Source organism: Amblyomma mixtum, chromosome 1, assembly GCF_055824585.1.
Source record: "Amblyomma mixtum isolate Tamu chromosome 1, ASM5582458v1, whole genome shotgun sequence".
NCBI classification, from domain to species: Eukaryota; Metazoa; Arthropoda; class Arachnida; order Ixodida; family Ixodidae; genus Amblyomma; species Amblyomma mixtum.
Window position 1 is genome coordinate 24,100,946 of NC_143012.1, and position 27,958 is coordinate 24,128,903.

General features: G+C 46.0%; 1 protein-coding gene across 1 annotated transcript in view; it reads right to left on the reverse strand.

Moving 5' to 3' along the window:
• The window catches only part of LOC149365758 (uncharacterized), a 75,892-nt gene that overhangs the window by 39,842 nt on the left and 8,092 nt on the right, over nt 1-27,958 (reverse strand). The window contains exon 2 of the mRNA XM_089543676.1: nt 3,052-3,228. Coding sequence (XP_089399802.1) covers nt 3,052-3,194 — 143 coding nt within the window. The 5' untranslated portion in view covers nt 3,195-3,228. The remainder of the gene's footprint in view (nt 1-3,051; nt 3,229-27,958) is intronic.

The window sequence follows — 27,958 nt, forward strand, 5'->3', positions numbered from 1 at the left end:
ATCTCACTATAGTTTTGCGCATTTCACTCACACTCACACATTTCACTCACTCTGTAATAACGCATCACCGAGTATCATAACCGTCCTGTCGGTTGTTTTGTTTGTTCGTGTTATTTCCTGTATTTCGCCGCCCACACTGAAGGAATAAATACTAGCCGCAAGCCAGCACAGTTCACTACTTCTTTATCCTGTGTCCAAAGCGCAGTTTCCATTTCTTTTTTAAATCTCGCCGTATATACACAGTGTTTCTCCTAACACTTTACACAATTTTTAAAGATAGGTTTTGCGAGTTAGAAGGGCGCTTTTTTCGGCATGACATCGTCAACGGTGTTGTACCTCAGAATACAGCTTAGACGGGCTAACTAACGGGATAGTTACCCAGTATTGAAAAGTGAACATTTTAACTATTACTGTCACGCTCCTTAATTACTGAGAGGCGTGTAGCCCACCATAAGTAATATCCACATCAGTTTTCAGAATTTCCAAACCTCGGTTTCCCTCGGCACTGTAGCCCAACAAATTTTGGCTATTTCGACGCGTTACGTGCACTGAAGAGGTTGCTTTGCCTGCAAGATTTTCGAAAGCGCATGTATTTTGGCGCGATGTAGCCAAAATTTGTTGTATCACTGAGCCTAGGGCAAGCGCGTTTTCTAAATTCTAAAAACTAATATGAACATTAATTACTGCTTGTTACACGCCTCTCAATAATTAAAGAACCTAACCGTAATTGTTAAAAAGTTAACTACTCAATATTAGTCAACCATCCTGCTAGTATATACACGTCATAGCTGTATTCTGATGTGTTACAGCGCTGTCAATTCTGTGCCGAAAAAAAGTGCTGTTTTCATTCAAAAAGCCTATTTTCAAAAATTGTCTAAAGTCTTATGTGAAACACTCTGTACATACGCTAAAGAGAAGCATGCAGGCGAAGCAATCTCTCCAGTGCAATAACTCGTCGAAATAGCCCAAATTTGTTGGTCTACAGCGTCCCGACGGTAACAGCATATTCGAAATTCTAAAGACGGATATGGATGTTACTTACGGTGGGCTACAGCCTCTCAATAATTAAGGAGTCTAAGATTAATAGTTAAAAAGTTAACTATTCAGTATCAGTTAACCAGCTTGCTATCTAATACGTCTTAACTGTATTCTGATGTACTACACCGCTGATAATGCTATGCCGAATGAAGAGCTTTTTTATCTCAACGAGCCTATTTTAAAAAATTGTGTATAGTCTAAGGTGAAACACCATGCATACCTATAAGAAGGACGATTTCTGAGAACTAATCAGAGGCGCTTGAGAAGTTTTTTAACTGTTGCTGAATATAACTTCGACTAAGCTGTACAGTCTTTGTCAAAAGTAACCAGGGTGCATGGTTTGCTTCTAGCTCGTACAGTGGAGCCCTTACAGCTTCCCTGAAGCTGAAATGGTCGTTAAAGGTAAGGACTGCGGGTCTTCTTACCTTCCAACACGTTTTGATCTTTAGGAAAGTTACAACGGCTCCACTATACAAGGTAGAAGCAAACCATGCAGCCTGGTTACTTTTGACAGACTGTACATGTTGGCGGGCTTGTTGCTTCATATTTAAATAGAAAACTAGTGCGAACTAAGGATGAAGGCGTAAGGTAAAGATGGATCGTCCATTCTTGTCTTAAGCACATGTCCTTCGTACGCGTTTGTGTTCTTTAATGCTAACTAGCATTCATCTATGATTTGAACCTTCCGCCAATGTGTTTCACTGTGAGCCCCGGAAATGCCTCAAATGGGTGACCTGAATAAATGATACCGCATTCCGAAGATTACGCAGAGCGCACGTGAACACTGAATGCTGCCATCTATGCATTCAATTAAAATAAAAACATCCTTTTTTTGTAGCGTGAGCTACATTGGCCAGTCTCGCCGTTTCGCGTGCTCCCTCTGTCGACCATACTGCGCATGCGTGAGGAGCGAGTGACGTCACTGCGCACAGCGGGCGCGCCTCGCCGCTGCCGCCGCCGGCGCAGAGCCACGTGACGTCACTGCTCACGCTACGTATATCCTGGCATAGCAGAGCTAAGCCGCTGCCAACTTTTTTTAGTCAGTGGGAGTGTCGTACCCAAACTGGCAAAACCGAGTAGCGATCAGATTCCGAAGGTTACACGTTGCTTCAAGTACGATGTTTGACCAGTCGGTGTGTAACAATGGAATGTAAAACGGTCGCGGTAGGTTAAGACGCGTAGTCGCAATACCTATTACGGATAGATTGGGAAGGACGCTAGACTTACGGGAATCGGTATAGACAAATTCATTCAATTAAGTGACGCAGGCGACGCAATTTCTGACAGATTACTGTAAGGCTAGTGCCACCTGTACATAAACACCAACATTGCTACCAGCATGTAATCAAGAATTTTAAATTCGCGGATGGTAGGAGTGTGTCGTCACTCCTTGCCCTATATTTCTTGTAGCTCGAAGCGGAGCGCCTAGAACTATAAATGGATATCGCGTCCTTGCTCCCCTTCTTTTAAAGGAACACGTAGATCGTATGAGATGCGCAAGACTGGGACGAATTCTTACAAGCTGCCTCTTTTCTGCAGTCTTTTAACTCCGCAGAAAACTATCGACGAAAACTATCAGGTAAACTATTCCCATTAATTTAATCAGTACTGCATGCTTCATCTCACTTTCGCCCATTGATACCCTGAGGCAAGAAATCTCGTTAAAAAAACATCAGGCTCCTCACCTGCCTATAGGATATTTACTGCCCTGCCTTCCTTTGTACGCTTTCGCTCATCGGCTTGACTCGTTCAGTTCTTGCAGAAATCATTGCTGAAACTCTGCTGCTGAGTAAAATCAGTGGGAGATGAGACCACAGAGGTTTCCAGTCGAATGCACGCGCAAGCACTCGTTAGGGCTGTCCGAATGGCGTCCGCAATGGAAAGCTAGGATTATTTGCAATGGAAGAATACCCCCACCGGCCCAGCTCACTCGCAGTCCACCGAACGCCCACCCCCCAGAGTAGAGAAGAGATGGAAAAGCCGGTCATCGAAGGGAAGAACATAGGATCGTACCATGATGTGGAACCGTGCGACTCAGCCTTCTGCTGCTGCTGTTGCTGCTGCTGTTGTTGCTGCTGTTGTTGCTGCTGCTGCTGCTGCTGCTGCTGCTGTTGTTGCTGCTCGCTCCCGCAGCCGAAGCATCCGAGGCAGAACATGGACGCCGATGGATCATTGCATACGTAGCGGGGCCTGTCACATGTATGCCCATCCCGTGAGCGTCTCTCGGACACAGTGAGCCAAGTGCATTGTAATCGCACCGTGTACAGCAGTGATCGTCATCGCACTTCTGTGGACACCCAGTGCTTCTGTCCAAACCGCGCAGAAGCACGGCCTCCACTGCTTAAAGTGTGTGCAGTTCCTGTCATCGGGGTCGGGGGCAATAGCCCCGCTGCTGCCTTGTGCTCGCGCAAATATTCTTCACTACGGAACTGACGCAATGTCTTCAGCCTCTGCGCTGTGCCCAGGCTACGCTGCTCACACCTGATCATTTAAGCGCCAGTCGCTAAGCGTTTTATAATGCTCAAAACAATCGCAGGGACGCCTAATTTCATGCGTGTAATCAATTCGTTTGCATTAGCATCTGCTGATGCTTCACTTCCGGTCTGCTGACGTCACTTCCCTCCCGCCAATGGTAATACTCCATATATTGACGTCAGTCCCCTCCAGCCAATGGCAATGCTCCGGTGTGGTGACGTCACATCCCTCCAGCCAATGGGAATCTCCGGTCTAGCGACGTCACTTCACTCCAGCCAATTGGCGAATTTTCTGACCGATGACGCACTTTGGCCCCGTGGGGCTTCTAATGATTGAAATGTTGCATCGACAGGACCTCGGAAAGTCCTCGAGCACTGCTGTACACAAGCGAACGCCTCAGTTACAATCAAGCGGGGCATACGTAAGCGGGAGGGAGTTCGTGGTGTTCCAACGGCCGGAGACATTCTTCGATACACACAAGGACATGCCAGTGTGGGGGGCGGTGCAAACGGTGCACGTACACGGGAAGACTCGTCCAACGAAACCAGGAGGAGGGATAGAAGGGCTCGGGACGACGCGAGGAACAGTCACGTGTGAAAATAAAGACAGCATTCGCCGCACAAGAAGCCTCCGAGCGGCGCCAGCCAAGCCAACAGCACAGTGTGAAAGCGCAAAGCTGGCGGACATTTCGTTCACCGCTGGGCTGCTGTAGCGCCAGAGCTCAGGTCGGCCACGTATTATGGATTTCAGTAGTGTTCGCGACTTGCAGAGAATTTTCTCACTCTGTGCCAAGGGAAGAAACTGACAGTCATTGTAACCAAGCAAATAACATTGAAATGCCATGATTTTTGTTTTTTGGTGCTGTCGCTAGCATCATTTAAAGTGGGCACTCAGGAAAGAAATAATATAGCCCAGCCCGCACCGCCTAAGGCACAACAGGCGGTGTTGGTCACAGTAGGATGTGATAAGGTTAACAATTTTTTTTAGATCAGAAGTAGTTTAAGAGAAACAAAGAGAATATACAACCACAGTCGCTGTTGCGACCCTAGCCCCCGTTCGGCATGCGGAGGTCGTGTTCTGATCGCATCGGGGAACGTGGCTTCTACTTTTTCATAAACTGTCTTCCATCTGAGGAGATGATTACGCTGCTAACATCCCACTGTGACCAACACCACCGATAAAAAAAAAAAAGTGAACTGATTCCCCTAAACTCTGTTTGGTTTCAGTGACTGCCGGTTTCTTTCACGTATACCGTATTTTCAAGTATACAGTCAACACGCGGTGTATAGTTTCCAGGGCTCAATTCTAGCTTAAACAAACAAGCGTGTTTTCTTCTCCAGTCGGTACATTAGCGATTGTAGTCTTACTAGGCTTCATAACCCGCATTTTCTTATGCGTTACTGATATAAGATCTATCATTTCTATATCGACAAAAGGATGGTCTTCGCTGTCTTCTTCAGCAGAGCACTACATTGACCGCGCTTCGATACCAACCAGGCTACGCGCACGCATTACGAAGTCAGGCGTCGATGATCAGAGGCGTGTTTTATTTTCAATGTGGGTTGTGAGGAGACGACGTGCAGTGTTTTTCGAATGGAGGTAGCCGTTACTGCTAGTAATCACGCTTATAACCATTAAATTTCCCGGTTTGAATAAGTGAAAACACATCGCAAGTATCACGGGAAAAAGGTTGGTGACAGTGAGAACTGCGTTGGTCAATACGCGTTAAAGTATGCGATTTTAAAACGAGACTGTTGTATAGTCTTCACCTGTGGACTGTTTGCACAGCGTGTTCGCAGAGCCCTTAACTGATCTGTCAAATGGCCATCGAATGCCCCCGCTACTGCATACTGTTAAGGGCAGACGCTTATTATCGTGTCCATCGGCGAGAAAGTCATCGCTGCGCATCAAAATAGCACCGTCACTACGCTTCAAAAGGCACTGAAGGAGACCTAACTGCAGCGGACGCAGTTAGGCTGATGATGATGATGATGACGATAAACACACCACGCCATTCAAATGAAGTTAACGAGACGGCTTGTTCCTGTAGCGCGAATTTAGTGCAGCCGAGAGACACTCAAAACGACACCTGTTCGCAGCACGGAAGTTTTGAGCAGACTAGGACGGACTCGGCTCGTTCTACAAAAAATCACCTCCAGGCCACCAATCTGCAGCGCTAGTTAGGTGTGATAAATCTCCGCGCTGTCAACACGTGACATCTTTTCGCCTCTCGAACGGACCGAGCTCGCCCTACAAGGAAGGCTAACTAAATTCATCCTCCAAGAAGGAATTAAATGAAGAAGCAGCAAAGACAGCAGCTAAACAGCAGCGCAGCATATCCACCAGCAGCGTTGAAGCCACAACCGGATTTACGGCTAGTCACCCCATCATAGATTTGTTCTGGTTTCTTAACCGTTTTTCAATTCGCTCCACTGCCACTGCGATAGTTTTCCCCTGAAGAGCCGATCTGTGCCTCCGTGATGCTCTCTACTGACGTCCTTTACGTTTTTGTTTACCGGCGTTTCATCCACTGTGAGGGAGTGTGGGCGCGTGCTTAAGGTTTGCTTAAGCTGTGTGTTGAGATAAACATGCTCTGAGCTCGGGATCGAAATTGAAAGTACGCAGTGACACAATCGCACGTAATTTTACAGCAAAATCTATTAGAGGACGCGTGCTCGAGCCCAGCCGCGGCGGTGGCATTTCGATGGAGGCGAAATTCTATAGGCCCGTGTACTGTGTGCGATGTCAGTACACCGTAATATGAGAACCAAAGGTGGTCGAAATTATTCCGGAGAAGGAATACTGGGGACGCCCTCATTAGCGATCATAAGATAATGGAAACAACAGTACGCAATGCCAGATATCGTAGAAAAATCAAAGAAGGTGAACTAACAGACTGGGATACGTGTAGGCAATACCGATAAAAGAAAGATCATTATCATATATAATCCACTGAAGACTGGTTGACAGGAACAAAAGACCAACACAATGAAGTTCATCAGAGAAATACAACTACTACAGGACAGCCCGCTGTAAACAGACACTTATTTCAATTATGGGAGACAAGAAATGGACTACAGAAAAGATGGAAGCGACAAAAACACAACTGAAAGTTAAGGCTACACATAGCTAAGCTAGCAGATGAAGCAGAGACATGCGCCACAGAGCTCTGTCGACAAAACTGCAATAGAATATGTGATGATATAATCAAGGAAAGCTGGGCCTGGCCAAAACATACGGAATACTCAAGTGCCTAATTGATCTAATCAAAAGCTGAGAAGAAGCAGGGAAAATCTGTACAGGAACTGTTTGGTGCGAAAGAGGAGATAATGCAAGGAATAAAATCAAAATTCATAGGTACTACTATGTTGAATACCCAAGTTGCCAAGGGCAGCCAAACGAGGAGCTAAACGACAGCATAGCAGAATAAGTAAGGCGTCAATGCAAAAACTGGAAGCAAGTACCACACCGAGGAGAGATCAAATCACAAATAAAGCATTGAAAGATCTACATGACAGCTCAATAAATAAATTAATCGCTTACTTTAATAAATGCTGGAACGTGGAAGATATCTCGGCAACATGGAAGGTAGCAAAAGTAGCGCTTATACGCAAACGTGTAAAAGACATAAAAATGCAAACTTCAGACTAGCTCAGCACTCGTCATGCGTTGGAAAGTTAATCGGGCATGTCATCTTCAACAAGGTGTAGAACTTTCTGGAGAATCACTACCTGCTGCGAGAATTATGCTCAGATTCAGACCACATATTTCGACGCAAGACATTCTACTACAACTCAAAAGAGGAGGTACATTTGAGCCTCGTTATTACGAAGTTGAAGCGGCCCTGCGATTACTTCGTTATAGTCGTAGCTTCGTTATAGCTCGTCTTGACCGAGCTTCCAAGATGAATCGTTATTACTTCGTTATATCCATTATTCCATTATAACGAGGTTTGACTTACAAAAATAAATAGGCTGACAACCGAAGCTATTCCCGCTTTGGACATAAGTGCATTCCATAACATGGGACATGACGCGGTACTTAAAAACTTAGTAAGTTTTAAGTATTTTTATTTTCAGCTCTAAACTGTCCAGCAATTGAATTGTGAGGTACCATCATGGTTCACATACTTTTCTTGACGGTTGTAGGGTGCTGGAGAGTACCGGTTTCGGAAGAATGTTTGTGTTACGTGCTTTTGCGAGCGTTTCCCCGCCTTCGCACTGTATGTGGAAGCTTCTGTGTTGCGTATAGTTGGTGGTGAAATCTAACAGCACTTGCGGTTCCTGCGGAGTAATCACGTGATATTTTTCCAAATGTGAAATGAGGAGGTCGCCCTCCATATAGCGGGTCGCTGTTGAAGCCAACCTGTCACGGCAAAAACCGATTCGCTCAGAGTCAGCCATTTAGTTATAGATATTGTAACGTATTTGTTGACGAAGGGGATTTAATCCCAAGTACGAAGATAGACAAGCCCACCCAAACTGGGGCAGCAAAGGCGACAGATTCCACACGGCGCGAGCCCTGCTTCGTCATCATCAGCAGCTATGCGCCACCTGGCAATGCTAGGTGGCAATATTGACAATCTCAACTTGATGAATTTGGATTGACCTCCAGAAACGTGTTTTCTAGTGAAAATAGACAGTGGAAAGATAGCAATACGCAACAGGGGTTGTCTCGTGGCCATGTCTGGTATTAAAAGCAAATTAAAAGCCATTAAAAAATACTAAGGACGAAAAGACTGTTGTCAGTGAATCAGAACTCGTCTATGGGTAGAAAATAATTGGGCAGTGTCGAAAACTGGGTCAGGGATCCAGCTTTGCTATGATTAATAAATTAGTCTACTAATAGGGCAAGTGCTTTCGAGGTGAGAGAGAGACTTTAATGTATAATGTTTAATGTTTAAGTTGTTCTACCCATACTCCAGTAGGGTAGAACATTTGGGACCGCAATTCAGGGTACTTGCCATCACTCCGCTGCCAAGGGGGGACCCCAACCCTGGAGAAGACAGAAGCCGAGCTCAATCGGATTCCTGAGATGAAACGTGTGTCATACGATGTGACTGACATTGTGCTGGTAAACGCGGATGGCGCGCTGTGCGGACAACGCGCGATATCACGGTGGGCAGGTTGTGATGACGTCACGAAGTCACGTGACCTATCGGCAAATCACAGAATTTTGTGGCATAGAAGCCGGAAACACTTTGTGAGGCGACAACCTTAGCACTGTCGCATTAATAAAAAAAAGCTCTGCTAGAGGCAGAGGCGTGAAATACGGTGCTTCGTAGAGCGTGAGGGTAAAGCTGGGATTTCAAAGTTGAGATACGTTAAAGTAGTGCAATTGTCTGAAAGTATGAACTGAGTAGTAGTGCGATTCTGAACGGTTTCTAGGGCTGTAGTAAAGGCAAACTGATATGGATAAGAGATAGGGCTGGTGTATTGAAGTTCAGGTCACGCGAGAGGCCAGTATGTACCACTGAGTATGTACCCAGCAGCTCAGTTAGAAGCATTTTTAAGTGGTTTACGCGGCAAGGACATGATCAGTCGATAGAGGGGTGAACCTCAAGGTTAATAAATGAATCAGAGACGATTACAACGCTATTGTTACTTTTGTATGTAGGCGGTATGGAGGAGGGGAAGTTGAGAGATCTAAACCACGTGGCACACCGCTGCTGTATTCGAACCAGGTCATCTTGGAGGGCAGAAATGTAGTACGTATTAGTTACAGTACACAGTCATCTGCAAAAAGACGAGTAGTCTAAGAGGACAGATTATTAATAAAATGACCGGTTAATCTAGGCTCTCGTTTAGCTTACGATCAAATTTCAGCAAGAGCTGTAATTTAGGTAGAGTTGGTTAATCTAGCTACCGTGTGTAGTTTTCTGCACCTCAGTCTGTTGCTGCTGTTATTTATCGATATCAAATGGCAACGGCAACACATTTGTGCGCGCGGTCTCCTCTCCGGCTTTTATTGTACAAGTGGCAAGACGACACGCGAAGCACGCAGCTGCTGCCACCTGTCGCGTCTCCGCCCTTCCGCAATGTGACGTCATACCAGCTACCGCGCGCGCTGCGAACCTGTTGCTACTGACGGTGACGTCAGACCACTGTGCCGATGGTGACGAATCCGCCGCGCGACCGCGTACAGGCTTCTGAGGCTTCGATGAAGTCTGTGCCAGTGGACCCCTGATAAACCCTAAGAGATGGAGCTCTCGCTGTATTAACCTAGGAAGAGCTGGGGCGAAGCACAGTGATAGAGATGACACGTGCAAAAGACGATTGATTATCCCCCACCGCGGTCAATCAGTGCTTACGGCACTCGACTGCTGACCCGAAATACGTGGGTTGGATCCCGTCCGCGGCGGCCGAATTTCCGATGGAGGCGAAATTCTAGATTCCCGTGTACTGTGTGCTGTCAGTGCACGTTAAAGAAAGCCAGGTGATCGAAATTTCTGGAGCCCTTCACTACGGCGTCCCTCATAGCCTGAGTCGCTTTGGGACGTTATACCCCAATAAACCAAACCGATTGATTATCTGTAGGTTAGGCAGCCTTGAATTCAATTTAATCTCAGGAATGAAGAACTGAGACAGCTTACTTAGTAAAAGGACTGAATGAGGACTTTCGTCAAAGGTTTTCTTTGTTTAATCTGCGAACAGTGGACCCGCTGGAATGTTGTAACCTAGACAATTCAGTATCGTGGAGAAACAGAGCTAGGTGTGTTTCACGTAAATGGCGTTTCTGCATCCGCGCTGGATTCAGCGAAAGGTGACAGACTACGGAATGCGGGCAATATGGAAGTAGATAACGATTTCCAAGATTTAGCATCACACACTAGCAAGTGAATTGACTCTGTAGTCACCTGGGGATGATCTGTGACCTTCCTGGAAGCCTAGAATGAACTTCCCATCGGTCCTGACCAATGTCAAGGGACTGCTCGAAAATCCCGTATGAAATTAGGCCACAAAAAATTTTAGTCATTTACTCAGATTTGAAAAAGGTCGAGATGGAGTGATTGGAATGCAGATGATAGGCAGAGGCGAAATCATTACAGCTCTATACTGTTTCAGATGTTGCCTCTCGCCACCACTTATTGTTTCCCATAAGCGCTAAGCTCCAAATCTATAAAGTTCTGTCCCTTTTCCTCGTTAACTACTTCACTATGAGCCACATCATTCAAAACAAATATGAACAAACTTTTCCGTCCACAAAGAAAAATTATTTGTCTCATCCTAAGCCTCCACCAAGGTCGAGTATTAATTTCACACTAACATCGCTTAATATGATTCATGTGGGTCATATCTGCGAATTTTGTTAGTTGCAAATAATATATTTTTCTGCAATGGGCATAAGAAGTTTAATGACAAAGTGAAACAGCGCGAAAGAAGCCCGAAGGCGAAACGAAGAAGGTACTAGAAGGAGTGCTTACTAAGTAATTTAATGGCACAACTTGCATGTCTAAATGTCAGAACACGGGTTATTTGTACTTGGTCTACACCACAGTTTATAGAACAGATTATAAGCTTGTCCTTGCGTCAAGATCTTCCCTTCTTTCTTAACAGACGTAATATCCAGCCAGCCACTGTCCAAAAACTCCATTTTCTCGTTTTCTGAAAACTGTTTCGGGCAAGATAGGGAGACGTTTGCTGGATACTATACTTTCTCTAGGCCTTCCAGCTGGTCTTTCACACAAATTCAACTAGCTGCACAAAATGGACCAAATGCTGCCTGTAATTGGCGACCTTCTCGTATGTCAAATGTTAGGTGGCACTTCCGATTTTTTATGTTAGTTTTTAATGTTGATCCATTAGTTACCATAATATGAGGTTAACGATTTTTTTCGTTTTCTTTTTTAATTTGGCCATTAAAAGGTGAATGTACAGACACCAGAATGAAAGCGCCGGTCACACTCACATGCTAACTTTTCCCGCATTACTGCGAACGATGATGTCAGCCATTATGGTGACGCCTCCTGATAGCTGGCCGCTATTATGCACAACAATTTCAGTGCTGTCGATCATCTCAGATCACGTAATTCTATGGAGGAAGAAAAGAAATCAAGGAAAAGCCATAACGTAATATTTTTTGAAGCCGGACGAGAGGGCTATCTCCCTAGCTGGCCGCCATCTCAGCGTATCTGCGCATGCGCAGGAAACCATGAAGCAGACGACGCCGCTGCACCAAACGTTACTATTGGCTGCGCCATCGGCGAAAAGCTCCCAGTGGCCTTTGCGACAGCACGTGACTTCCGGCTCATTTTTTTTTATGCAGCTGGGATAGGGAGGTCCCCTCCTTGGCTTTCCTTCCTCCTTGCGCCATTCCAAACACTGCCATGATGGTACCAATTAGCGTAAAAAACTTGCATACTCGAACCTTGCGGCGTTTTTGAGGAACTACTCAGAAATAAAAAATCTCTAAATAGATTTCAGAAGCGTAACCTTCTTTTGTGCAAACATTCTATTAAAAACCAGCTTTGTTGGACAAAGCCTTGCTGGCAGCCATGCCGTCTCTAGGACGGCACCGTAGGGAGATAGCGCTACCTTCTCTCCACGTGCTTTACAGCCGTGGTCACTAACCCTGAGTGTTCCAAAATTTCCAATTAAAAGTGTTTTGTTAGATTTCGTTACCTCAATCATTTCCCCCAACAGTCGACGCAGCTGCTCAATGCGCAATCGATGATGCATTAACGTTAGTAGCTGGGCTAGTCGGTTCGCATGAGTTACTGTGTGATGTCAGTGCACCTTAAAGAACCCCAGGTGGTCGAAATTTCCGGAGCCCTTCACTGCGGCGTCTCTCATAGCCTGAGTCGCTTTGGGACGTTAAACCTCAATAAACGAACAAACAAACAAACAAGCATTAAGTAGCGCTAACAAAACGACGACGAAGGACTACAGTAGGCTTCTTCCGTCCGTCGTCGTCGCATTGTTCACTGCCTTTATCTCTGAAATAAGGATTAGCCCGCCACCTTCTGATGCGAACGCAATCTTTAAGGGATTTTTTCCTGCCCCCCCCCCCCCCCCCCTTCCCAGCCGGACGAGTAGTAGGCGTTTATTTTGTTTATTCTCGCAAGTTCTCGAAGCATGGAACACTCGTCCTATATCTGCACTATAGTTTCTTCCGCGATGCATGACAGCGCCATATATTATAGCGAATGTTTCTTCCTTTCCACATATTTCTAATGTAACAAGCCCAAGATTTGTGCTAGGTGTTCTTGGGATCGTTAATTTAAGCCCGAAACTTTCGGTTATTACGAACGTTATCTACACGGAAATAAGAATAAAAAATTACCGAAGATTACGTTACTTCCTAATGCGAAATTTGAGCGCAGCAAATAAGCTGTTTCACCTTTTCGATAGATTGAGGCAAAGGAATCGAGCAACACATGTATGCGCTATCACAGAATTTTTTTTTATTTTTCACACGTATTCCTTTAACAAAGACTGCACTAACAGTTCTTGACAGTCATGAAGGAAGCTTTGTGGTCGGAGAAATAGAGTGATATATGTTCGAATTGGTACACCGATGCTTGATTCTCAAAGACGAGATCTATACAAGTGCCTCGCGAGGTTGTCACAGCCGTGGGACGCGTTACGAGCGATAGGAACGGGATGTTCTCCCGCATAAGTGTTAGGAAATTGCTGTTTGTCTTTATGTCAACATTAAAGTCCCCCACTACTAACATCGGTGTGGATCGATGGACGGTTAATGCGAGTTGCAGGAAGTGCACGACGTCTTTCGTGAGTGCGGTAGGGGCGAAGTAGGCAGCTACTACCAGCAAGCCGTTGGGCAACTTTGCGGCGCACAGTTCGCCAACTTCATGTGACGTGCCAAACATTTCGACTGGTATTGCAGAGAGACCTGTGCGCAAGTAGATAGCGACTCCCGCCGCTCTGTTGTGGTCTCTGCGAGCACCACAGCAGTATAGGAAATCTATGATTTCGAGAGGCTCTTCGGGATCCATCCAGGTTTCAGCAAAGCAAAGTACAGAGGAATGGCGCAGAATGTGATCGTGGTGTACGTCCTTGGCATGTGCGGCAAGGGAGCGTACGTTAAGAATGTGGTTGTGAATGATGAATCAAGTGCTGCCAGCGAATGACGCGTCCATTGGCTGTCTGCGTGTGTTACTGATGTGTGGTTAACATGTTAAGCTTCGCCTATAAGAGTGGAACGCGACAGCGTCTTGCAACGCTGCCAGGGAGTCCACAGAACGCCATCGCCAATTCGGCTGTACGCCTCGCTGGACGGCAAATTTATTTTTTGAGGAAAGGAAATGTTCTCTCGCATATCTGGGTGGACACCTGCACCTCGCCGTAAGGGAAAGGGGGAAGATGGGAGTGAACGAAGACGCCGTATTAGCTAGACGCGCCTTTGTTCATTCCAAACCATTCAGCTGGCATTACGGAGTGGCTAGCGTGCTCGTATCGCACTCCGGAGACCCTGGTTCGATTCCCCAACTCGACCAATTCCGTTCTCGGTTTTATTGATTTATGCGGTCTAACTAGAAAGGTTAATTAGGCTATTTCATATTTATATTATTGTATTTCTATCCATCGTGTTCTGTCATTAACCTGTCAATTGTTGGAACTGTCTAGGATGTTCGACACAACGTATATGAAACGAGCAACGTCTTACTGAGTGGGGAAGTGCGTGGTGGTGGAGGGAACGCGGCTTCGTACTTATGTTTTTTTTCAGCAGCGTCTCCTTCCGCGGACGCTGTTGTCGCTGCGGCGCGCGTCTTTCTTTTCTTTTCTTCTGACCTCTTCATTCTCCTGTATATTAATTAGGCTAATTGATTAATTAAGCAATTAACTAAACTCAGTCCAACTTAGCTGCAGCATCACTATACGATCCCTTTGATTGGTTGCATGGTTACTAGCCAAAGTACAATTGGCCCCATTTGAAATTCGCGCACTGTGACGTCACGAGCATTTCGACCAATTGAAAAGCGAGACATTGGGGGCGGAGCTGGTTACGAGGCCGACGCCGACGCCGACGCCGACGCCGACGACGACGCGAAACCCAGGAACGGACGCCAAAGAGCTGCGCTCTAAAACATTTTGCTGTAAATAGCTGTAAATAGCTAAACAACTACATGCGTGCAGCTGGAGTTAGAGCGAGCTCCAGTTGCGCATTGTTTGAAAAACCGAAATGTACCTGTGATAAATGGTCTCCCCATTCTTATCACGAACACTGAACCAGAACTGGCGCTAGAAACTCTTTTCCCTTCTTGTAGACCTTTCTTTTTACATCATTCGTAACACCTTTAGCACTGAGGGACTGGATTGATTGATTGATTGATTGATTGATTGATTGATTGATTGATTGATTGATTGATTGATTGACTGATTGATTGAAGAATCCACTGGCCTGGAAAGCTGCAAGGGACATTGTTCGCTGTTTGTCGGGGCACTGCCAACGTTACACTGAGTGACTGGATTTATTAATTGATTGACTGATTGATTGATTGTCTGAAGAATCCACTGGTCTGGAAAGCTACAAGGGACCTTGTTCGCTGTCTGAACTGAGCGACTGGTTTCATTGATTGATTGATTGATTGATTGATTGATTGATTGATTGATTGATTGATTGATTGATTGATTGACTTGAAGAATCCACTGGTCTGGAAAGCTGCAAGGGACCTTGTTCGCTGCCTGTCGAAGCGCAGTCCACAATAACAGAAGACCAGGATTAGTCCGAATGCTGCTCACAGAGTAGCCAACCGTACTCACCTCGTCGTCAGCAGGTACCAACTGCACGCGCACCTAGTAGTAGTAATCACACTAGCAACTACTCACTAGTGCTACGCACGACTAGCTTCTCTACTCCAAGCACCAACTACGAAGTAAAAAGCCAAAGGAAAACAGCGAGTGCACACGAGAGGACGTCCAGCAAAACGAAATGGAAACAACGCACTACTGCTGCGCGGGGGAGACACAAATCAGGTGCGCACACAAAAAGGATCAGCGCGGCTGCACTGGGAAAAAAAAAGAAAAAAAACTCCGCTACGTTCCTCGCAGGCTGCCTCTGTAGTGCGGCTATTGGCGCAGTCAGGTTACTGCATTGCTGGCCCGCAGTATAGCCATCAGCGGAAAAGAGACGAGTCTCTCTTTTCCTACTCAACAGGTACATAGAGTCTCTGTCAAAAGTACACAGCCCAAGGGGTCTCCTTCTGAGCTCTTCAGTGCGGCTCGTGCATCCTCAGGCACCCTATTCTCACGAATGGAGGAGGAAGGTGATTCATCACCCCCCCCCCAAGTCTAAGACTTCAAATGTGCTGAAGAGCTCCGCTTCACGGCTTGGAACCAAACTTCTTGGGCTGTATATTTTTGACAAAGACTGCACATGACTCGAGACGACTGCAACAGTAGTTCAGAAAGGCTCTTGTCTTTAGTAAAAAAATCGCGATTTCACCCCCATGAACAAGGGCGGAGGGGGGGGGGGGGGGGGGGGGGCGTCTGGTCTCTCTACAGGTGTTATCCAATCCCACAAGAGAAAGTAATCATACTTCCAACATTCTCCATCTTGTTCTATCGACTAACCCCGACAATGTCTCGCCGCTTCTTCATTTGCAGGGACTTGGCGATCAATTTATAATTAAATCATTAAATAGCCGTTTTGTTGCCAACTTTCACGCCCCCTCCCCTCCTCCTCTCGTCGGAAATGAAAAAAAAAATCCACCTTGTACGAAAAAAGATACTACACGGCCCTTAAATGGAACTCAGCGATTTCTGCACTTGGTCTTTCTTTTATTTTCCCCGATGTTCGTTTCAAATGAGCTAGTCTCTTTTAAGGACAAAAGTACACGAAGCAATAATAAGCACAATCCTACTATCAGTGCCACTGTCCCGGCAATGATTTATTTTATTTTTCTTTTACTGCTTGAGAAACTTCATAATAAATGACAGCAAGAACAATGTATTAACGTAGAGTGAAAACAAAAAAAAGTAGCACTGTCATAGCATTTCGGCCCGCTAAATTAGGTATTCGCCTTGTTGCTGACGTTGTTCAGTCATTAAGTCGCGTTCGACTCTTCGTGAGCTCGTGTACCGCAGCACTCCAGGCCTTCTGGTCCTTCACTGTGTCATGGAGTTCACACAGTTTCATCTTCACTGCACCGGTGATGCCATGTCGCCATCTCATCCTCTCATCCTTCTTCTTGTGCCCTCAATCTTTCCCCGTATATCAGGGTCTTTCACAGCGACTTCTCTCTTCGCATTTGACGCCCAAAGTACCGGAGCTTTAACTTCAGCATTTGGCCTTCCAGTGAACCGCCAGCGTTGATTACCGCTAGTATTGATTTCAGTTTCTTGCAGTCCAAGGAACTTTTAAGAGCCTTCTCCAGTGCCACACATCCAAAGCATCAGTTCTTCGGTGCTCAGCCCTTTTATGGTGCAACTCTCACTGCTTGAGGTCAAATTCAGCTCAGGGACGCTGTCAGTGCACGTTAAAGATCCCCAGGTGGTCGAAATTATTCCGGAGACCTCCACTACAGCACCCCTTCCCCCTTTCTTCTTTCACTCCTACCTTCTTCCCTTCCCTTACGGCGCGGTTCAGGTGTCCACCGATATATGCGAGACAGATACTGCCCCATTTCCTTTCCTCAAAAACCAATTTTATTTTTTACGCTATATCTATTTTTCGGGAGAGAATGTGCGTCACTGTCGCCTTTAGTTTCGCCTTCAGTTTTGCAAAGGTTTCGTTAGATGTTGGACTAAAAAAGCCGAGATTTCATTTCATCTTTGCGTCTTTCCGTCTTCCCATGTTCTTCCTCTGCATCTGTCTTTTATGCGTGCGCAACTCGGTTTTAACAACAATTTCATTTCATGCTTTTTAAATGCGCAGAGAAAGTTGCAGAGACGAGTGTGTGCAGAGAAAGTTGACCGTTTTGTTCTACAACAGTGAGTTATTTCGGTTGTTACGAGATTTTTACCGCCATCTGTCCTTCCTTTCTTGTTCATCCTCTCTTGTTTCTTGGTTTGATTTGACTCACTCCTTTATGAACCTGAAGAAAGTTCACGGGGTCAAAAGTACATAAATAAAAATATGAAGAGCAGGCTAACCGATTTTTCGACAAATTCGAGCCGATCCTGCAGTCGGAAGAAGATTACTAAATCTTGTAGTTAAATAAAATCTTTCGCAATACTAACACATCTGTGATTTCGCTCAATACCACTGCGCCGACCGCCAGTGGCGCAACAAGGATGTTCACGTGACACTTTTATCGTAGCACCCTCTGCCGGCAGTATCTTAAAACCGTGTGGAGAGAAACACCGTGCTGGAAAAAATCTTCGGGGTGCGCGCTCCGTTCAACAGGTGGCGCCAGCCGTTCCACTGCCTCGTCAGCGGCGCCGGCGGCCGAGACCCCGTCAATTATCCTTTTTTTTTTCTCCCACCGGGTAGGGCCAGCCGCCACGCGAACGATTTTGCGTGGCGACCGGTCCTTCACCTTTGCCGACGCCTCCGCCACTGCGTCGGTTCACAGCACGGCAGTAGAGCTTTTAGAATCTAGCTCTCCAGACACCGATAGCTCATCTGCTTACCAGATCTAACGAAAACGAGAATTTGTGCCCCGCCGCGGTGGCTCAGTGGGTACGGCGCTCGGCAGCTGACCCGAAAGACGCGGGTTCGATCCCGGCCGCGGCGGCTGAATTTCGATGAAGGCGAAATTCTAGAGGCCCGTGTATTGTGCGATGTCAGTGCACGTTAAAGAACCCCAGGTGGTCGAAAGTTCCGGAGTCCTTCACTACGGCGTCCTTCATGGCCTGAGTTGCTTTGGGACGTTAAACCCCAATAAACCAAACCAAAACGAGAATTTGGTTCGAATCTATAGTTTTGCAGGAAACTTTAGCGATGCTCACTGCAAAACGCTTCCAAAGCTAGCCAGCGATTTGCACTCGCTAAGTCTGTGTGATCACCAGGTCCATACCCGGCGCGGTGGCTCAGTGGTTAGGGCGCTCTGCTACTGAGCCGGAGTTTCCGAATTCGAACCCGGCCGCGGCAGCCGCGTTTCGATGGAGGCGAAACGCAAGAGGCGCCCGTGTGCTGTGCGATGTCAGTGCACATTAAAGGTGACCTGGAGTTCCAAATTATTCCGGAACACTCACTAAGGCTCCTCTTTCTTTTCTCTTTCACCCCCACCTTCCTCCCTTCCCTGCGCCGTTCGGGTGTCCACCTAGATGCGAGACAATTACTGCGCCATTTCCTTTCGTCAAAAACCTATTTTCAATTTTTTTTTCGTTCAGCAGGTTCATCACTTGTTCGAAGCAACTCAAACATCTCCTGAAAGTCGGGCAGAGGTTGCCAGTCTGCGTTTTGACTTATCGGGAACCTTGACAGCAATAATTTAGCTTTAGACCTTCCGTTCCGGCACATATAGTTCTGATTGCATTTTTCTCCCAGCGCCTGTCGTATGAAACGGTAAATCTGTAAATGCGTAACCTGTTATCTCTCACATGGATAAGAAGTTCGGCTGGTTAGTGCATGCATTTCAAAGGCTAATAAGCACAGCCTTAAACACGGGATAGAAGAGTACCAAGAATAGTATCAATGTTTACTTTTTTTTATCCTGTGTTCAGCAGAGTATCAAGACTGGTGCCAATGTTTACTTCTTTTATCCTGTGTTTAGCGCTGCTGATTAAACGTGAAATGCTTTTGGCTCGAATTCTCGGCAGTCTCAGTCGAACAGCCGAAATAGAAAACGAATCTAAAGCCGAAACTGAACAGAACTCAGTTTCCGTGAAAAACGTAGCCATTATCGGGAGGAAAAAAATCAGCCGTCATGGCTGGGCCCGAATCACACTAGCGCATACTTATCCACCCCATTAAAAGCGTTTCTGATACCTATCTGCACGCGTACACAGCACTCGATAGAAATTACATGACCGCGCAGAAAACCAACGGAGTTACATAGACAGCACTACACCCTGTAGGTCGTTGCAGTGAAAAAACATTACGGTGCTTTAAGCGCGCTCGTAGTCACTTCGCGAAAGCACAGGTGGCGACATCTAACGCACGAGCACAAAAAGAAGGGCACCGTAACGCCTCCACATGCTCGGCGAAAGTAGTGGAACAACCGCTAGAGGAGGCTGTGCTATTCGAAAGGCACTCGTCTGCTTTACTCCCGCTTGTGTTACCTCGAGCTACATTCACGTGGCTAATAAAAAACAGAACGAGGCATTTGGAAACTAGAAGGCGAATCACTGTCAAAAATTGTAACCCATCACATGACTTGAACAAGCTGAGGCCCTTGGGCTGCCCTATTATAAATCTAGCAAAGGAACACAATAGCTTCCCTAGCATCAGGAAATTAGGAGAGGCTTCCTTAAACTTTATCAAACAAATTTCATCTAGGTGAGAAGGAACCCGGACGGAGATGGCCAGGCGGCTTGTGCGTTCGGTGCTTCTACCCGGGATACTATATCAGGCTCAGTTTCATCGATTGGCGAGGCGACACTGGGCGGCGCCGGAAACAATAAATAGAAACGTAATGTGCATCATAACGTCCTTGCCAAAGCCGAAACTCATCCCGATTCTCCAGCACAAGCGCAGCTGAACACACTGATTGAGCAGTGAGAGGCCGTAAGACATCTGAGGATAAATGTCCATATAACGCAACTACAGAGTAAGGTGATAGTACAACCATAAAAAATGACAGTCCTTCCTCCGTATAGGCATAACTCTTATAGCGACGAACAAGACGTTCAAACTCCGCCGTAAGGTCAAGCCAACAACTCGAACTCGGGTCGATATATGTCCAAGAACGTGTATAGCATATATATGGACGCGTAGGTCATTGTAACGGGCTGAAGTACAGCCCGACACACTGAGCTATGCACATAACCTGAATGTGAATAGTGCCATCCAGACCCGCTTGTCATGGAGATCTAGGCTGTCCCAGATGCTATAGAGGCCATAAAGAACAAGGTATCTATGATTCGAGACCATATTTGCACAAACTCCTTAGTGGCCATAAAACATCTCAGAGGAGCAACAAAGACATCGAGTATAACTCAGGAGATACATGCTGTCACTAGGAAAATAACGAAACACATCCAGATGTGTAGGGCACTAGATGCTCAGAACCCTGACCAGATGAAAGCAGACGCCTTTACACTCAAAGCCCCAAAGCCTCCGTCATACCTAACAATTCTGGACAAACGCATTCTTGAACGGAAAGGAGTTTATGAACGCAATTTTTGTCATATATTGTAAGATTTCACTATAACGATCAATATACAGCCGCAGATCTCCCGTTGTAAGGCTTGCATTTTTTTTGCTATTAACGTTCTTGCTATCGTCAAAAGCGTCTCCCATTGGTTGTCTTTGTCATTCTTAATTGCTCGATGCGAGCGATGAAAAAACTTAAAAAAGAAAGGTCTTTCTACTCATTGGAAGAATAGACCATTACCTTCAATATTTTCACAACAGTACCTGATAATTTTCCAATATTTAAAATTTTTAACCAAGTATATATGTTAGACATGTTCCATCCTAACACTTGTCCTAATTCTCCCGCGCACTTTCCCCCTCCCTCATAACTTAACGAGATTGGAAGAGACGTCCCTTAGAAGGATAAGCTCTAAGGATAGACAGGGATGGCTGTAGCCGCGCATTTAGTCTCACAGAGACTGACACTCTTTAAGGTCCTTTCTAGCTTACCACTCTAAACATAAAGGAGTAAAAAGGGGTAAGCTCTCCTCTAGCGCACTCTCTTTTATAAAAGTATAAAAGGGAAAGCACAGCTTCATCTCTTTTTACTCCCATATAGCCGTGTTTGTGTATAAAATGTACAGTGCACGCGGTACATCGCAAAAGTTTACAGGCCAAGGCATCCTCTTGTCTCGGGGAAGCATTCCCAATTCTCTTTTAGATAATATAAATCCACTATGGGACGTCTGGTAAATGATACGCACCTTAAGCACTAATTCGCTGTTCGCGTAGATAACGCTCTTTCTTGAACCCGTTGAACATCAAGTAATCGTACAATGGGTTGAGTTGTCACAGTTTCGCAGACTTTCAAATTTTCTCTATTTCTTTAATCGATTGCGAACACCGAAATCTCCTGGTTGTGCCTTCAGCACGGAGTCGCAGATGTAGTCTCTTATTCAATGGCAGTTACGCGAAATACACGGGATGCAGGTTGGGCTCAAAGTCAGTACACAACACACGTAACATTATTATTCGTACAAACGGTATGTCAACTCAACTAATGGTTTCGCACCTAAAATATGACGATAACAGGATCAGTGTCAATGCAAAGATTGCGTGTACTAAACCTGCCGGATGTCCAGTAAACAGGGGAGGGGGTGCACTGTCACTGCGCATACGCGGCAAACAACCGGCCAGTCCGCTGCACTGAAACTCTCTAGTACAGTTCGTGGCCGTCGCATGCATCCTCTCTTCTGTCACTCGTTCGTTTTGTGCGCTGACTTCACAACATCTCTAATATAGTTTTTTCATAGCGTAGACGCATAGCGCAGAAGTATAAAGGATTACCGCATACTTACTGCGCATGCGTAGTGGCAGGTGCCCGGTCACGTAGCTGCCTGCCACTTGCGTGTGCGCATTAAACATGCTAAGCCTAGTGTCTCTGCCATGCCAAAATGCTTTTGTTTACGCCTTCGCCGTTCACGGTAGCCGCATGAAAACGATAACACGTAGTGTTTCGTTGTGTCCCATGTCACACCTCACTGCTGCTGACGAACTCATTATGCTTCGCTCGGAGCCGTGATGTCATGACAATTGGCCGACGCCATTGGCTGGAGGGCTTCCTTTGACAGGCATTTGCCGCTTCGTTCGTGAGTCGTGCTTCGTTAGCTTCCGCTCGCGCCTAGTATCAAATATATATACTTGTAAAAATTATTGAAGTAGGGAGATACGTCTCACTGAGGCAATTAACTCCTTGTAGAGTGACGATCTTCGCCATGCAACAACGCTTCGGAATCCGAATCCACATTTCCAGCTAAGCCGTAGCCAATCCGCTCGCGCCTAGTATCAAATGTGTATACTTGTGAAGAACTTTTTAAAGTAGGTAGGTACGTCTAGCTGAAACAATTAACTCGTCGCACAGTGACGATCATCGCCACGCAACAACGCTTAGCCGAATCAACACTTTCGGCTAAGTCGTAGCCAAGTCAAGTACGAAGTTCATACTTGCCGGCACTCCCGTTGGGGATGAAGCATTCCTCGAGGAACTCGAGAAGAAGAAGGTCGCATCTCTTTTCCCTGGGGGTAGTTTTGAGAAACTATATCCACAAACACCCGATTCGTGTGCATTCCCGCGTTTTCAACTTTCCAGCGTCTCCAGCGAGCGCCCGAGCGAAGGATAAGCACAAGGCTGCCACTGCGGCGTAAACCGCGAAGCGTTCTTCTCTTGCGCGACCTTTCGCGCGCTCCCTCCTACGCCCACGGCGACGGCAAATGTCAGACGACCACCGACCGACGCTGCGTTCGCTCCCCCCTCCTCCGGCATCTGAGGCCGAGTGAGACGGAGCCATACTCCCTACACGCGGGGGCGGGACCGGATTCCACACGGCACGTTGTGCTTCCGACATTCGGCAGAGAAGGCCCTTTCTTGTTTTATGCTAGTCTGTTTATGTCCAATCATTTCTTTCTCATGCTTTTCTCTCATTGAATGGTAGAAGACTTTTTCTTGCATCTTTCCACCTCTTGGTTGGAGCAGGGCTAAGACAGGGGCCATTTGGTTCTGCATCTTGGTTACTCATACCCAACAATTTCGGACAAAAGCATTTTTGAACGGGAAACCGACCTGCCGCTGCCCCAGCTCAGGTGCTTCCCGTAGCGATGGCAGATGCCGGGGCTAGCAAAAATGTTTTCCTACATTTTATTAATATTTTAAGTTAACCACTGCTGCTACTACTACTTGGATGGGAAAGAGTTTATGAACGTAATCTTTTCATATATTGTAAGATTTCACTATATCGATCACTATATCCACAGATTTCCCGTCGGCAGGCTTGCATTCCTTTTTATCAATTAACTTTTTTGCAGTCGTCAGAAGCGTTCCCCACTATGACAGTCTTAACTGCTCGATGCGAGCAATGGAAAAGCTTTAAAAGAAAAATTCTGCTACACATCGGAAGATTGTAATATTACCTTCAATATTTCCATAGCAGTATCTTACAATTTTCTAATATTCAATGTTTTTGTCCGACAATGTTGGACATGGAGCGTTACATCACAACGGACTAGACAGCAAAAACACTTTGACAGACGTTTCGCTTCGTTCGTGCAAGTCTGTTTTTTTATTTTTCTTTTCCGTTGTGCTGTGGCATGCAGTAATCTAGAATGGAGTTTCTTTTTAAGGAAGGACTCAAGACAAATGAAAGTTGTCATGTATCGATAAGGTTGACGAAAAAATAAAAGGCACCAACCAAAATAAAGATGAAATGACACGAGAGCTTTGTTCACCGCTGCCCTGTGGGAGCCGAAACGTCATTTCATATCACATTTGGCCGGTGCCTTTTTCGTGTTCCCTCCTGACCGTCAAATAATTCTTAGTTTGGCGCACTGCGCAGCAGAGAATGAACACTTTAAATTTTTTAATGCGATAGCACAAAAGCCTAATCGGAAAAATATGTGTCGTCGGTCATAAAATTCGACCATTGGCTGAAGAGAAGTGATGTCACCAGACCGGATAGTTCCCATTGGCTGGAGGAAGGTGACGTCACTAGACAGAGTATAATTCCCATTGGCTGAAGGGAAGTGGTCACCAGACCGGAATCTACGTCATTTAAGGTGAAGGCATCAACAGCTTCCGATGACATCGCACTGCCAACACATAAGGTAATTAGGTATCCCCGTGATTGTTGTGACTCATTCTTCCCCCAAACGATATACCGAGGGACGTTCAAGGGACGTCTCCGTACCGTCATCCGTGGGAGCATCGCCTCGGTAGCATGCAGTGCGTTCCGGAAGTGTTGTGTGGACGGAACTGTTTGCAGTGCGAAGGGTGAAATGACTCGGCTCTGTGGCGGGCGTCGAATTGATTCAGAGTGCGGCTAGGCTTCTTTCACAGCCGCAGGGAAAGTGATAAAGCAGCCCGAACAGGTTGGTGCACTCTGTCTACAGCTACGACATTTGTGTACGGATGAACGCGAGTCTCCGGTAAACCACGGTTCCACAGTCTCCCCATGAGGTGAACATGTCTCTCCGGTTGCGACGCCTTTCACTCCGAACAATAGTCTTTCACTTAACCCTCTTTGACGTTATTAGGCGGCGTACTGTACTGTCTAGTTGATCTATAGTCTTTGTAGTGCATCTGATTTGAAACATAGCACAACGTTCGCAAATGGCTGCCTCCTACTGTAATCTTCGTATCAATTGCCCTGCCGCGGTTTCTCATTGGGTAGGGCGCTCACTATTGAGCCGGGGGACGCCCCCCCCCTCCTTCTTTGGCCTGCTGATTTGATTCGGGGCAGTTCTACATTCATGCTCACAAACCTTTAAAGATAGCGCAAACAAATCCTATACGAACAAGGAACCCTTAACCGGTGCTCATTCTATTACTACACTCTAAACAGAGTGGAGTAAAAAGGGAGTTATCTGTCCTGTAGCACACTGCATTTTTACTCCATAGGCATATTCTTGTTTATAGTGTATGTGTTCCTTTGTTTGCCATGGGCTTGTCTCGCTGTTTTCAAAGATATAAGTTCAGTAGCGTTGTATGCTCGAATACGAGTATATGACGCTGAGCCCGGGGGGAACAAAACCGTGGTCCGTGACTAATTTAGGTACGGCCTAGCTTGAAAATAGCGCCACAGATCCGCTCAGAGCTGCAGACACAATTCAGAAACAAAGAAACAAAAGGAAGCCACGCAATGGAAAGATTTCCTCGCTCAAGGTGCCCGCAATTCCCAAAACAAATAAACCTCAACCTGAGTTGGGGAACGTTGTGATCTTTTTTTTTGTTATTCAAACACGAGTGTTGCCGGAGCCTGTCGCCACGCGTGCCACAAGTGAGCCGCTCATTCACCGAAAGCAACACGCAAGCGAGCTAGACGCCAGCCAGTGTGGTTTGCATCGTTTCTCAACCGTAGTGTGGCCTCCTCGTTGCAGGCTGTGTCAAAACAAACTCGCTTCTTCCCCTGCGATGCCAGTCGTGCGTTTGCACCTCGGACGCGCGTTTCCACGGGACCTGTGTGTTTATTTCCCGGTTTAGTTTTGCACGTCATCGTAGTCGACACGCGCATTCCGCGGCCGCATTTTTCGGTCGCGTCGCGGAGCACTACGACGGCGCCCTCTGCCGCCCTGAGATGCGACTGTATTCACATTTCGAGGCACTCCGTTACCAGTCGTATTAATCGCCGAACATCGTAAAAGGATGTGGTGCATACAGTCGTCCACAGACTATAGTCTTCAAGCGCTGCTGTCACCATCTGGAGTCCAAATCAGTCTCGGAGGAATTTTTAGATGAATGTGGGAAACCTCCTTCCTATATGATCTGTTTCCGCAGGAGTAAACAGTTACTTGAACTGCGTGGCGCTCCTTCCCTCTTGAAGGAACCTCTACGCGTTGTGATCTGGGCATCACATAAGATAAAGCTCTGTATGACTGCAAGCAGCACATGAAAAACACAGTAGAGACGATGCCAGGTCAGTCTTACGTATCCACGCTCAGGGTATGAGCAGAGCCCGTGCGAATGCGGTGTTCTAAAAGAAGCATTCATGTTTTTAAATGGACGCTTTTGCTCTAACTCGAGACTTCGCACACGCGGCAGAATTTTTTCTGGAGGTGGAGGTGGGCGTTGACATGTGGTTGGGTGGCTGGGTGGATGGGCAGCGGATGGCGCTTCTGGAGAGGATCCAGGGTGGCGGTGAGGAGGTGGCTGGTGCTTCTGTAGGGTGAAGGCGTCACTCTCCGACATTACAGAATGGCAGATAACATCTTTTTTGCATTGTGACAACGGTGCTGCTTTCGCAGTACAGGCGCTAGAAAGTTCCCCAAACTGGAAATGAATGAATGAATGAATTCAAAGTATTCGCGATGGATGTTATCGATGAGAGCGGTGACTATTAATATCAGAGGTAATGAACGCTTATTAAGCGCTGAAACTATCTCATGCGACAGGTCAACAACACCAGCTCCGTCTGATTTCTCTGAATGCTAGAAGTATAGTTAATAAGGTGAATGAACTTGAGCACGTGTTATTGCAGTATGATCCGCACATCTGCGTGCTAACTGAAACCTGGTTGCACGATATGATTAGAGATGATGAGATTATACAACCAGGATATAAAATGCAAAGAAGAGATAGGGCTTCCCGTGGTGGGGGAGTAGCGATCATTCTAAAAAACAGTATCGATGTCTTTGAAATCGACCAGTTGGAAGGCCATGAAAGTTTGTGTTTGAAGGTTTCTATTTGGGGGAATACGTTTGTTCTTTGTGCAGTTTATCGTGCGCCGGACTCGGATGATTTGTTTTTGTGCAAGCTATACGATTATTTGCTGAAATTTCGTGGTAAGAATATAATTATTACCGGTGACTTTAATTTGCCGTCTGTTAACTGGAATGACTTGAACTATGGCCTCTCTTCGTCTAATGATTTCATTTTAGATATGATGTTCTCGCTCAATCTTGAACAGATTGTGAATGACTGTACACGGGGATCAGCGATCTTGGACCTGTTGTTTGTGAGCGAGACGTTCAGTAATGGCACTGTTCACGTAGAGCGCGGCATCTCCGACCACAAATTAATATGCTTTTGCGGGAAAATCACTGGTAATAAGACCGAAAAAACCGTTAAAGTGATCAGCTTCAGAGATTTTAGCAGAGCTGATGATGTCGCGATTCTTGATTATTTGGAATGTCACCTTAGCTCTGTTACCAGTGATGTTGAGGGTTGTTGGACACAATTCTGCAATGGAGTTATGTTTTGTATTGACAAATTTGTTCCGCTCAAGAAAGTCGTTAAACGCAGTGAAAATCCTTGGATTAATCGAGAGATAATTCATGTTAAACGGAAACTTAAAAGACTTAGGAAACAGCACAGGACAGGAACTCCACTGTTTGAGTCATTAAAAAGCAAGATGACAGACAAAGTAAGAGAAGCCAGAAATAGCTTTTTCAGAAACAGGCTTGAAGAGTTCATGAGGTCGGACCCATCAAAGTTCTGGCGCCATTTGAATCCTTCCAGGCACGAAATCACGAAGATAAAAATTGACGAGGTGACTATAACAGACGCTAATGAGATTGCAACACATTTTAACAATTACTTCCAGAGTGTCTTCACGAAGCTAGATGATTTTAAACCTCAGTGTGTTTGTAGTAATGATTATTCTTCTGTTTGTAGTAACGAACTGATAATTAGTCGCGAAGGAGTTTTAGCAATGTTACTTAAACTTAACACAAAAAAATCTTCCGGACCCGATGGTGTTCCGAATTCATTTCTTAAACGCTACGCGGAACAAATATCTCAATACTTAACTGATAT